The 12,825-nt window shown below is 50.0% G+C and overlaps 1 protein-coding gene across 1 annotated transcript in view; it reads left to right on the top strand.

The window, feature by feature from the left end:
* Nucleotides 1–12,063, top strand: part of LOC132691852 (L-gulonolactone oxidase) — a 35,727-nt gene extending 23,664 nt beyond the window's left edge. The window contains exons 7-12 of the mRNA XM_060653647.3: nt 1,945–2,052; nt 2,893–2,969; nt 8,300–8,449; nt 9,307–9,471; nt 9,967–10,057; nt 10,831–12,063. Coding sequence (XP_060509630.1) covers nt 1,945–2,052; nt 2,893–2,969; nt 8,300–8,449; nt 9,307–9,471; nt 9,967–10,057; nt 10,831–10,959 — 720 coding nt within the window. The 3' untranslated portion in view covers nt 10,960–12,063. The remainder of the gene's footprint in view (nt 1–1,944; nt 2,053–2,892; nt 2,970–8,299; nt 8,450–9,306; nt 9,472–9,966; nt 10,058–10,830) is intronic.
* The last annotated feature ends 762 nt before the right edge of the window (nt 12,064–12,825 follow it).

Genomic DNA, 12,825 nt, shown 5'->3' with positions numbered 1-12,825 from the left:
GGGCATATTATGAGGCGAATGCAGGAGTACGGGTGATGGGTAAGAAGGGTGTGGACTATCTCACAGCAGCAGCAATGGGTCTCAGGAGAAGACTGGGGAGGCATTTGCAGAAATACAACAGGGTGACCAACAGATTGGAGTGGGGTGGGAGAGGGGGAAGACGACAGGCAGATCACTGGAATGCAACAATCATCCACCCGTCTCCATATCCCCGGCTACACCATGCCCTGGTGAGCTGGTCAGGGGGCCTCCCCGACAGTCGTGGCAGAGACCCAGAATTCCAAAGTTCCGCTGCTCTCAGACACCCCACATGTAAGTTCTAGAGGGGCTCATCTCAGTGCTTCATGTTGGCTTCAACTTCCTTCCTGGCCAGACGGTGGAAATGGCCGTTCTACCTCGAGCGTACCAACCTCTTTGGACACCGTCTTGACCCGTGATTGGATCCGGCCATTTTTCTCTGCTGGGTGCCCAATTCCCCACAGTGCATTTGGTCAGTAAGCTGCTGTGTTATTGTTGTTTTTCCTCTGTCTTTCCTGCTCCCTCCCTCACATGTTGAGTTTACAGTGCTTTCAAACCCCTGATTTCCCCTGCCCCTCACAACAGCCCTGGAAGGAAGGAAGGAAGGAAGGAAGGAAGGAAGGAAGGAAGGAAGGAAAGAAAGAGAGGTATTACTGTCTTCATTCTACAGATGGAGAGATGCTACCCAGAGGCTTCAAAGGGCTTTCTGGAAGTCACGGCTAGGGACTTCGGGGGGATAGGACAGGAACACTAGATGTGTGTGTGCTAGCGTTGGTCAAATCCAGAACCAAAACTGTTCTGCGGGCACATGCCACATGGCAGTCACTGTCTTGGGAGCTTTGATGTAGATTATCTATTTCATTGCACCAGTGCCCACATGTTATTGACGGGAAGACCAAAGCTCAGGTACATGGCTCCTCCTAGGTCGTGCAGCTTGGTAAGCTGCAGACCAGGACTCGAACCCGGAACTCACCCCAAGACCAGTGGTGCTTTTCCCCAATCCCCAGCTTCCCATCAAATACCAAATCTGTCTACCCTTTGGCTCAGAAATTGTCCTGTATCTGCTTGATGTGTTTTAGGGAGACATGATTTGCTCCGTGATCTCATCTCTAGGAGTGCAATAATGAGCCATATTAGAGCAAGATTCTTCTGTTCATTTCCTTTTTTTTTTTTAATGTTTTTATTTATTTTTGAGACAGAGAGACACAGAGCATGAGCAGGGGAGGGGCAGAGACAGAGGGAGACACAGAATCCGAAGCAGGCTCCAGGCTCTGAGCTGTCAGCACAGGGCCCGACGCGGGGCTCGAGCTCACGAAACGTGAGATCATGACCTGAGCTGAAGTCGGACGCTCAACCGACTGAGCCACCCAGGTGCCCCTCTCCTGTTCATTTCTTTAAGGACCTGTGATGTATTAGGCAGTATGGAGATAAAGGACGATGATGGTGACAGTGAATGACAATGGAAGGGTAATAATAGCAGCAGCAGCAGCAACAGCTTATGCCTATGCGGTGCCTACCATGTTCGTGGCACCATCGTGAGCACTTTCTAGGCATTAGCGCATTTTATCTTCATACCAGTCCTGACAGGGGTACTATTATTAGTCCTCTTTTACAGATGAGGAAACTGAGGCACAGAGGTGTCAGGTACCTTGCTCAAACTCATACCGCTAGGAATTGTTCAAGCCGGGACAAATAAGAAACCATCTCTATCCTCTAAGCTGCTGGGGGAAGTCACCATGCAAAAGGACCACTGATGTCCAGCCTATTACAAGCCACATTCCATGCCATTTGACGATGCTAGGACAATTTTAACTATTTTCTCTTGCTGGGGAGAAACTGAGGCACCTGCGGGCCCTGACTTCCAGTACTTTCCCGCCATCAGCCTGGACCCACGCCGTCTTTCCCTTTGCCTTCTGCCGAGGTCAGGTTCTCGACAACCTGGACAGCCACCTGAAGAAATCCGAATACTTCCGCTTCCTCTGGTTCCCGCACAGCGAGAACGTCAGCGTCATCTACCAGGACCACACCAACAAGGTAGCGACAGCATCATTCCCGTCCTCACGCACAGCCTGCAGAACCCAGGGTGGCTGACCTTTGTCCTTGTCCCGGGTGGTCAGTGAGGTGTGAGAGGGAAAATGAAGGTGGGCATCACTGAGTGTGAGGACAGAAGCAGGCGAGGCGGCAGGGTGGAAGGAGGAAGGAGAGTTGGCCCAGTAAGGGTCTAATGTGACCACAGGTAGGGATGTGCAGGAGTGAGGTCAGGGGACAGCCTAGATGCGGGAGAGGGGAGCAGAGGTGTGGGGAGGCCAGGACAGGATGAGGTAGAGTACCAGGCAGCTGGGCTATCCCTCGGACCACCTCCACCTTCCCTCCAATGCCCCTGTCTTGCCCACCCCCACCTGGACAGGTGAGGAAAGCAACAGTTTTGTCTCTCCTCCATGTCCTTAGCCAATGAGCTGCTTCTCAGCAGAAAAACACAAAACCATCACCTAGGATGAACATTGATGGGCCACGTCAGGCAAAAGCGATGACACTTACTGTGTGTTACAGGGCTGGCATGGGGTTTGTAAACGGTGATCGCTGGACACCTGCCTCCAGGGCTCAGAAGGGGAGGGACAGATGCACATCGTCATCTTGTGCAAAATAAAAACATACCTAAAGACATAAATATGCAGGAAACGAAAGGGGTGGGGCATGCAAATTGGCTGGGTCACCAAGAAGTGAGGCTTTCGATTGTCCTGGCAGGTAGGTCACCCCCTCTACACACACATGCAGCCACTCTTGGACACACCTCCCTGTAGGGGGACACTATGATAATAGGTCAGAAAGCAACTGAACTCTGGCCCTGAACTGATTACAGATTCTTCTCCCCAGCCCCCCTCCTCTTCAGCCAACTGGTTTTGGGACTATGCCATTGGATTCTATTTACTGGAGTTCCTGCTCTGGATCAGGTAGGAATGCAAGGTACCTTCTTCCAGCATCTGCCATGTGCTGTTGAGGATGCGGTCCACCAAAAGAATAACACCCTGGCCTTTATGCATGTAAATTAGGGTCTAGGGCAGTGAATTTTCAACCCTGCCTACACATTCAAATCACCTGGGGAGCTTTTTATAAAATGCCAGTGCCCGCGTCCCACTCTTTGGCCCCCAAGTAATGTAAATCTCATAATGTCCTGTTTTCTACCCCCTTCCCAGCCTGACATCTAGGCTTATGCTCAGACTCCATGTCTGCTGGTAGATACGTAACTCTCAGTGATGGGGAAGGTTTCATGGGTTCTTGAATGGTAACTTTATATCCAGCCAAGACATGGAATGACATGATATAAAAATTTTTTGAAAAGTTTTATACATACAAAATAATATAGAAAACATATTAAAATAATAAGAATAACGTGGGGTGCCTGGGTAGCTCAGTCAGCTGAGTGTCTGACTTGATTTCGGCTCAGGTCATGGTCCCAGGGTCGTGGGATCAAGCCCTATATTGGGCTCTGTGCTGAGTGTGGAGCTTGCCTAAGATTATCTCTCTCTCTCTCTCTCTCTCTCTCTCTCTCCCTCTGCCCCTCTCCCCCACTCACTCTTTCTCTCTCTCTCTTAAAAAAAAAAAAAAGAGTAATGTAATAAGCATCCACGTGGTTACCACCACACCAGCTTAAGAAATGAAACAACATGAGTACAATTGGAATGGTCTTTATGTTAAAATTTTTTTAATGTTTATTCATTTTTGAGAGACAGAGAGTACAGAGTATGAGCGGGGAAGGGGCAGAGAGAGAGGGAAACACAGTATCTGAAGCAGGCTCCAGGCTCTGAGCCGGCAGCACAGAGCCCGACACGGGGTTCGAACCCACGAACTGCGAGATCATGACCTGAGCCAAAGTCAGACACTCAACCGACTAAGCCACCCAGGCACCCCAGGAATGGACTTATGAAGTCCCAGACCACACTCTCCAAGGGGTAACCAAGAAGTAATCACTACCCTGAACTTTATGTTTATCACTCCCTTGCTTTTATTTATATTTTAGTTTTATGAATCCTGAAATCAGAAATTTGGTAATTCAGCTTCGATAGTGATAATTATCCATGTTGATATGGATAGCTGTGATGAATAATGATTAATCATTTTTCACTGTATGCATTTATCACAATGCGTTTATCCATATTCTTTTTTTTTTAATCCATATTCCTAATAATGGGTATTTGGGTTATTTCCAAGATTTTTTTTCGTTTTTCTTTTCTTTTCCTTTCTTTTCTTCTTTCTTTCTTTCTTTCTTTCTTTCTTTCTTTCTTTCTTTCGCCATTACAAACCATATTGCTGTGAGGATTCTCAACCACTGCTCCTGATGCTTTTTTTTTTTTTTTTTGTCTTGAGTATACTCATGAGTGGAATTCCTGGGTCATCGAGCATGAGTATCTTCAGGCTTATCAGATCAAATTGTTCTCCCAAGTGGCTATACCCAGTGACCTCGCCGCACACTGTAAGATTCTCTGTGCCCCACAAGCTGGTCAAGATCGAAATTTTACATTTTCATGTGACGTGTATTAAATAGTATCTCACTGTGGTTTTTAATTCTTATTTCCATGCTTACTTGTAAGGTTGTGTGGTTTTTTAGTATATTGATCCTTTAGATTTCTCTTCTATGAAGCACCTGTTCATGTATTTTGCTCTTTTTAAAAATTGGGTGGGTATTTTTTTCTTATTGTGCTGTAGGGTTCTATGTATATATTTTGAGCACTCTGTTTCTGGGCTGCAATACCTCCCTGTTTGTTCTGTCTTTCACTTTTATGGCTTTTAAAAAAAATTTTAGTGTTAGATGTATTTAATGTTAGTATAGTGAAATTTAGCTGTTTGTTGTTTTACCTTTGGGACGGTGTCTTCATAAGAAATCCTTGCCTACTGAAAGGGCATAAGAGCCCATCAAAGGTGGCACTGATGACAGGACCTGGGAAACTAGCTGGAGTTCTTGTCGGTCCTGGACGTGGCTGAGACCTTTGACACCTGGCATCGGGTCTCCTCAGGGTAGGGGAGCTACAGGTGCACAGATGGGACTCACATTGGAGTGAATAACTGCCTGGAAGGTGTTAGGAGAGAGAAACTCAACACAGGACTTAATGCATCTGGGCAGGCAAAAGACAAGGAGGAAGCCGGCCTGGGGACCACGATCCAGCAGATTATGGGTGGGAATGAGAGTGGAAAATGCCCCACCAGGCTTTCCCTCTAGCTTCTATCACAGCCTCTCGGCAGCTTTATGTGCGTGTGCCTGTGGAGCCCGATCCCAGTGAGCGCGCAAATAAATTGGGCTCTAAATCACAGCTGCCACTTCCTGGCCCGAGTGGGTGCTCTGTGAGAGCTCCACAGCCTCTGAGTTCAGCCCGTGGGGCTTTGGCTTAGCTGCTTCTGGAAACCGTATCCACCCAGACTCATCCCCGCAGCTCTGGGGTGCACACTCAGCCGTGTGCCAGAGGTGCAGGAATGAATGGTGAATAACAGATTGTACTTGGTGGTTTAACGGCTACTTCACAGTAAGACTCACTGTGTCCCTGCAAGGTCAGGAACCCTGCCTGTCCTGTCACACTTGATCCCCAGTGCCCCAAGCAATGCCTGGCACCTAGAGGAGGCCCCTAGATATTTGTGTAAGAAATGCCACATTAAAGGCTTGGTGCCTGTCTTTGAGGAGTTTAGTAGTGGTCCACTGTGGGAGTGATGACGGTGGCCATAGCTGACCAGGACAGAAAGGCAGGCTGTTGGTTGGGAACAGGTCCCTGGGGGTGACCCAGGGCCTAGGCCAAGCTCAGCTCCTGTGGTTAGAACAGCCTACTCCTGGGGGCCAGTGGAAGCCCCACCACAGCCAGCTGGCCTCTAAGACGCCAGAGAGCATCTGCCTTGAGACAGACGGCATCCGTCTCCTACCCCACCCCTGAAGCAAGTACCCATGTACCCTTTCAGAGTCCCCGGAAACTCGGCAGCTTGGGGCCATGGAAAGAGCATGAGTTTTGGACTCACGGGGCCCTGGACTCTGATCCATACCTTCACTTCCCTGCTGTGTGACTCTGGGTAAATCGCTCAGCCTCTCTGAGCTGTGGTTTGCAAGTACATAAAGTAGAGCCGCTAGCAACAATTGGGTTGTTTACTAGACATCACTTCCCTCCCTTCTCACAAAGGCTCCTGGTGCCCCCACTAAGTGGCAAGATGCAAGGGTCTGGGTCTGCTGTTCTCTGTAACCCCCATGAGGTGCTCTGAGCACCTGGAAAGGATTTTTGACAGACAATGAGGCGGCCGGGATGAGACCAGGGACAGGCCTCTGGGGAGCGTGGCTCTAACAAGAGGCTACCCGCCGGGAGGGAGAAGTCAAACTAAGCCTCGTTACCAGGAGTCTTGAGTGACTCCAGGAGAGGCACACGCTACAGCTGGCATGATTAGAGCCAGTTCAGCTCCCAGGACCCCGAGCTGGCAGGAGCTGGGTTCGTGAGTGGGATGACTGGACAGGCCCCTATAACCAGCCTCGGGGCTGATGTCCTCTTCAGGTGCGTCTCTAAAAGAATTGAAAACAGGGTCTCTCTCTCTCTCTCTGGTTTTTGTTTTTTTTTTTGTTTTGTTTTGTTTTTAGACAAAATGTGAGCAACAGCAAGAGAGAAGGGTAGAGGGAGAGAAAGAGAATCCCAAGCAGGCTCCACGCTCAGTGCAGAGTCTGACATGAGGCTCAATCCCCTGACCCTGGGATCATGACCTGAGCAGAAACCGGGAGTCAGACACTCACCTGGCTGAGCCACCCAGGTGCCCCATGAAAGCAGGGTCTTAATGGCGGCCCTCTTGCACTGTTGGTGGGAATGCAAACTGGTGCAGTCACTCTGGAAAACAGTGTGGAGGTTCCTCACAAAATTAAAAATAGACCTACCCTAGGACCCAGCAATAGCACTGCTAGGAATTTACCCAAGGGCTACAGGAGTGCTGATGCATAGGGACACTTGTACCCCAATGTTCACAGCAGCACTCTCAACAATAGCCAAATTATGGAAAGAGCCTAAATGTCCATCAACTGATGAACGGATAAAGAAATCGTGGTTTATATATACAATGGAATACTACTTGGCAATGAGAAAGAATGAAATCTGGCCATTTGTAGCAACGTGGATGGAACTGGAGGGTGTGATGCTAAGTGAAATAAGTCAGGCAGAGAAAGATACCATATGTTTTCACTCTTATGTGGATCCTGAGAAACTTAACAGAAGACCATGAGGGAGGGGAAGGGGGAAAAAAAGTTACGGAGAGGGAAGGAGGCAAACCATAAGAGACTCTTAAAAACTGAGAACAAACTGAGGGTTGATGGGGGGGTGGGAGGGCGGGGAAAGTGGGTGCTGGGCACAGAGGAGGACACCTGTTGGGATGAGCACTGGGTGTTGTATGGAAACCAATTTGACAATAAATTGTATTGAATATATTAAAAAAAGCAGGGTCTTAAAGACATATTTACACACCCATGTTCACAGCAGCATTATTCTTCACTTGATCTTAGCCAAAAGGCCGAGAAGCGATACAGCAGCATTATTCTTAATAGCCAAAACGTGGAGGCAAACCCAAGTGTCCAGTGCAGGAGTGGATAAACCAAATGAGGTCTACGCTTATAATGGCATCTTACTTGGCCTTAAAAAGGAAGGAAATTCTGGCACAGGCTACAACATGGATGAACCTTAAGGCCATTATGCTAAGTGACATAAGCCAGTCACAAAAGGCAAATACTGTATGATTCCACTTACATGAGGCCCCCAGAGCAGTCACATTTATAGAGACAGATAGTAGAATCGGGGTCGCCAGGGGCTGGCAGGGGGAGCAGGGGAATTGGGGACTTGTTTACTGGGGACAGAGCTTCGCTTTGTGGGATTCTGGGGATACCTTGCACAACAATGTGAGTATACGTAACACTTAGTGCTAAACCTCGTACTTAAAAATGGCTAAGACGGCAAATTTAATGTTAGGCAATTTTTTTTACCACAATTAAGAAGGAAAAAACCCCAAACACTGAAAACCAGCTAGCCCTCACTAGGAGGGTAGTGGCATGCATGGGGGCGATCCAGAAGTGGCTTCTGGAAGTGTTGGGAGGGTGATTTGGAATGCTATCTGCATCCCCAGGAAGGTTTCCAAGCCGCAGGTAAGTGGGAGTGGCAGAGGTTTGGACGGAACCTCCCGCCCTCCCCCCGCCCCCGCCACAAGGTTTGTAAGCACACAGGCGGCACTCACTAAGTGCTGGATTGTATGATTACTGATCATCCCTCTGCCCTGCCCCCTCCAGTTCCTTCCTGCCAGGCCTCGTGGGCTGGATCAATCGCTTCTTCTTCTGGCTCCTGTTCACGAGGAAGAGGGAAAGCAGCAACCTCAGCCACGAGATCTTCACCTATGAGTGCCGCTTCAAGCAGCATGTCCAGGACTGGGCCATCCCCAGGTAGGGGCCGCGCCGGCCGGGCTGCAGGGGGGGTGGTCAGTGTCCAAGGGACCCCCTTCAAGGGTGCCCCACGCAGCCCTGATGCGTACTCTGCCAACCAGGCTCCTGGTCCTACCTATCCATTATGAGTAGGGGGCAAACTGGAGGCTGAGTCCCCTTCCGGCACCCTTGTGCCAAGCTGTTCTACCTCTGCGGGGACAGCAGCCCGGAGGTGGGTCACAGCAGGCTCGGGCGCGGAGTGTGGGGCTTCCTGCCCGGCTTCTTGTTGCTCTGGAGAGCTGTCCCCTACATTCAGTCCCTCGAGGGGCAGCGCCCACCTAGCATGCCAGGGGCTGGGACTCTGCCTTGGGCGGCAGCCCAGGTAAGAACCTAGGTGAGGTCTGTAGCCCCAGCTTTCTCTCTGAATGGTCCCCTCTCTGTCTCTCTCCAGGAACAGGGGGGAAGCGGTGCCCAGGGCTTAGGCGAGACCTCTGTTACAGTGTTCAAGGGCTGGGGCACCACTCTCCCAGCGGGAATATTAGAACACGCGCAAGTGTTGCAATCAGACTGATTTTACTCTGTCAGAAAAGGAAGAGGCCAAGGGTGTGGGGCAGCTGGGGCCGGACACCTGAGAGGAGCCCCTGACTGGGTGGGGGGCCCAGGGCAGGACCAGGAGCAGGAGGCAGCTCTCCAGCGGAGACACTCACAGGCTCCATTTCCACGCGGAGGACTTTGAGAGCAACCGCTAAACGTGGGCCTCCTAGAAGCCGGGAGCCCCCTGTCCCTGGGGGAGGGGGGCAGGCATGCAGAGCCTCGTGTGATGGCTCCCGGAGGCCCTTTCCCAAGGCCCGGGTTCTGCCCCCCTGGGCTGCATGCAGAGAGAAGACCAAGGAGGCACTGCTGGAACTGAAGGCCGTGCTGGAGACCCACCCCAAGATGGTGGCCCACTTTCCTGTGGAGGTGCGCTTCACCCGGGGGGATGATATCCTGCTGAGCCCCTGCTTCCAGAGGGACAGCTGCTACATGAACATCATCATGTACAGGTGACTGGCTCGCTGGGAGCGGTGGGGCTGGGGGAGGCAGCCCCTCAGCTGAGAAAGACCCTCCTTCAAGGCCAGTTCAGATGCTGCCCTCTCTAGCGAGACTTCCTTGATCCTGGCAGCAGAAAATAGTCTCTCTTCCTTGCGTTCCTACAACTCCCACTTCCTCCCCGTAGTACTACAATAATTCATATTAATCAATAGGTAACGTTCATGTGAATAGCCACCCTGTGTGAGATGGATGTCATGCAACGGCAATTGCATGCCGTCTCATGTGCCTACCCTAGTTGATGGTTCTGACAGCCTGAAATGCTGTGTTGAGAAGGATTCTGAAGCCGGGTTTCAGTTAAGCAGAGAAGGGGGCCCCTGGGTGGTTCAGTCACTTAAGCACCTGACTCTTGATTTCGGCTCAGGTCGTGATCTCATGGTTCGTGAGTTTGAGCCCTGCGTTGGGCTCAGGGCAGGGACAGGGCCTTACCTCCTTCTGCTCCCCACCAGGCCCTATGGCAAGGACATACCACGGCTGGACTACTGGCTGGCCTACGAGACCATCATGAAGAAGGTCGGGGGCAGGCCCCACTGGGCCAAGGTAAGATTTGCCAGGGAGTGGCTCACAGGGCCATCAGCCTGGCAGCTGCTGTGAGCTTGGGGCCCACCAGAGGGCGCCTCTCTTCCCTGTTCGTCTGCCTGACCAAGGCTCAGAAGTTGGGATCCAAGGGCTAAGCAAGTCACAGGAAGGAAGCTGACCCAGGCCCAGCTTCCCCCAACGTTCATGTTCCAATAGCTCAGTGATTGTACTCCGTGAAGTCACCCTGAGAGTTTTCAGAGAAATTTCTCATCTCTCATTTTATTCGATTCTCATGGAAACCTCTGTGAGCAGGGTAAGGCAGGAGTCAGTGAGCCCCTTTAACAGATAGGGAAACTGAGAGTCTTCAGAAGTGATGGGACTTACTAGTTAGCAATAGAATTGGGGGCAGAGCCCTCTCCACTGTCATACTGTGGGGTGGTAAAGGGAATCCAGAGTTTAATGTTAATGCTGTAACACCTTCCGTCTTTACCTTCCAAGAACTTCCTCTCTTCTGTTTGGGTCTTTACATTATGTGTGTACTTGCATGCATGCTTGTGTGTGCAAGCATATGTGTGCACACATACACATGCATGTGTAGGTATGGGTACATGCATTTTGTATGCATGCACGCACGTGTGGTTAAGTGGATACGTGTGTGCGCATTCACGCGTGTGTGTGCCTGGGGGTGGGAGGGTCACGTGTGCAGGCATACAGACACAAGGCTGCCTGTTTGCAGCCCCACTGAAACGTCAGCTCTAGGGAACAAGGTCTGTTGTGTCTGATTGCTTCCACAGGCCCACAACTGTACCCGGAAGGACTTTGAGAAAATGTATCCAGCCTTTACAAAGTTCTGTGCCATCCGAGAAAAGCTGGACCCTACTGGGATGTTCCTGAATGCGTATCTGGAGAAGGTGTTCTACTGAAGCAGAAACAGAATAAATTGAGCGAACCCCATCCCATCCCTCAGGTCCACCTCCAGGAGGTTGAAGGCTCAATGTCCCCACTGGCCCGATGGGGAGCAGACCTCTTTCCGCGGGCCCTCTGCCACGGCACCCACAGCTGCTCCCACCCACAGCCGTGAGCCTGGATCTAGGCAGGGCTCCCCACTCTCTTCCTTCCTTTATCCCTGCAACAACCCCATGCAAGGAAGAGCACCCAAATCTCTACATCTCCTTGCGGCAGCCCTCTTCCCCGAACCTACAGTCACCACATTCTTTCCCAGGAAATAGAGAAACCCTGAAATGTTATGTTTCTTGAAGAGGGCAGGCCTTCGGTCATTCACAGCTTCCACCTGCCGGCTAGTTGTCTGTGACTCCAGGGCCCCCGTTAACGTGTGTCTGGGCACAGCAGTCCTGTGTACTGTGTCCTGCCTCCTGTCACCCTTGAGGGTTTTTCAGATGCCCAGGTGCGTGCCCACCTGCCCTGGGACTGCCCTCTTCCAGTTTCTCCCCGTCCCCCTGACCTCCCATCGCCTGACCTTCAAGCATGGCTGCTTCAGGGGATGTTTGGGGAGTGGGACTCTCCTTGCCTTCTTTTAAATAAAGACCAAGAATTGATTCACTCTCTGCACCCTCCTCTTCATCTCCAGGTAACAGGAGGCTCCCTAATTTCCTGGCTTCCCTCCAGAGCTCATGGGTCTTGAGCCTGCCTGGAAAATGTCCTTCCCATTCCTTTTGCAAACTTAGTTTCAACTTGCCTCTGACCTACCACACTTTGTGATCATTCTTTTGTGAGCATTCATGGAACATCCAGTAGGTGTCAGGTGCTTGGGGGGATTAAGAGAACATTAAGACAGGTTTCTGACCTCAAGAAACTTATATGCTAATCTCCTATCTCATAAAAGGATAATATCCATGGTATGTGAGGATCTCTTAACAACTCAACAACAACGACAACAACAGATGTATGAATAGGCAAAGGACTTGAGTCGACTTTTCCCCAAAGAAGATATCCAGATGGCCAGTAAGCACATGAAAAGATGTTCCGCATCACTAATCATTAAGGAAGTGCAAATAAAACCTCAATGAGATATCACCACACCCATTAGGGTCACTGTTGTTAAAACAAACAAACAAACAAAACCAAAAAAACCTCCAAAAAATAAGTGTTGGCAAGGAGGTGGAGAAAGTGAAACTGTTGCACATTGTTGGTAGGAATGTAACATGGTGCGTCCATTCTGGAAAACAGTATGGTGGGTCCTCAAAAAACTAAACATAGAATTACCATATGATCCCGCAATTCCACTTCCGGGTATATGCCCAGGACTGAAAGTTGGGCCTCGAAGAGGTATTTGTATACCATGTTCATAGCAGCATTATCCACAATTGTCTAAAGGTGGAAACAACACAACTGCCCCTAGATGAATGAAGGAATGAGTGTGTAACATACATGCAATGGAATATTGCTCAGCCTGGAAAAGGAAGGAAACTTTGACCTATGCTATGTGGGTGAACCCTGAGGGCATCGTGCTAAATGAAATACACCAGCCACAAAGAGAAACACTGTATGATTCCACTTAGATGGTACCTAGAGTAGTCAACTTCATAGAGACAGAAAGTAAAATGGTGGTTGCCAGGGGCTGGGGGAGAGAGAACAGGGAGTTAATATTTAATGGGGACAGAGTTTCAGTTCCAGACCATTAAAAAGTCTGGATGCTGGTGCTGGGTGCATGACAATGGGGATGTGCTTGATAATGCCACTGAACTGTAGACTTAATAATAAAACAATAACACAAAATGGTAAACTTTATGTGCTATATTTCTTATTCCAGAAACAATGAAGAAATTTAT

The sequence above is a fragment of the Panthera onca genome, chromosome B1, assembly GCF_046562875.1.
Source record: "Panthera onca isolate mPanOnc1 chromosome B1, mPanOnc1 haplotype 2, whole genome shotgun sequence".
NCBI lineage: Eukaryota > Metazoa > Chordata > Mammalia > Carnivora > Felidae > Panthera > Panthera onca.
Note: the sequence above shows the minus strand (reverse complement) of the source record. Positions and strands in the feature narration are given on the sequence as shown.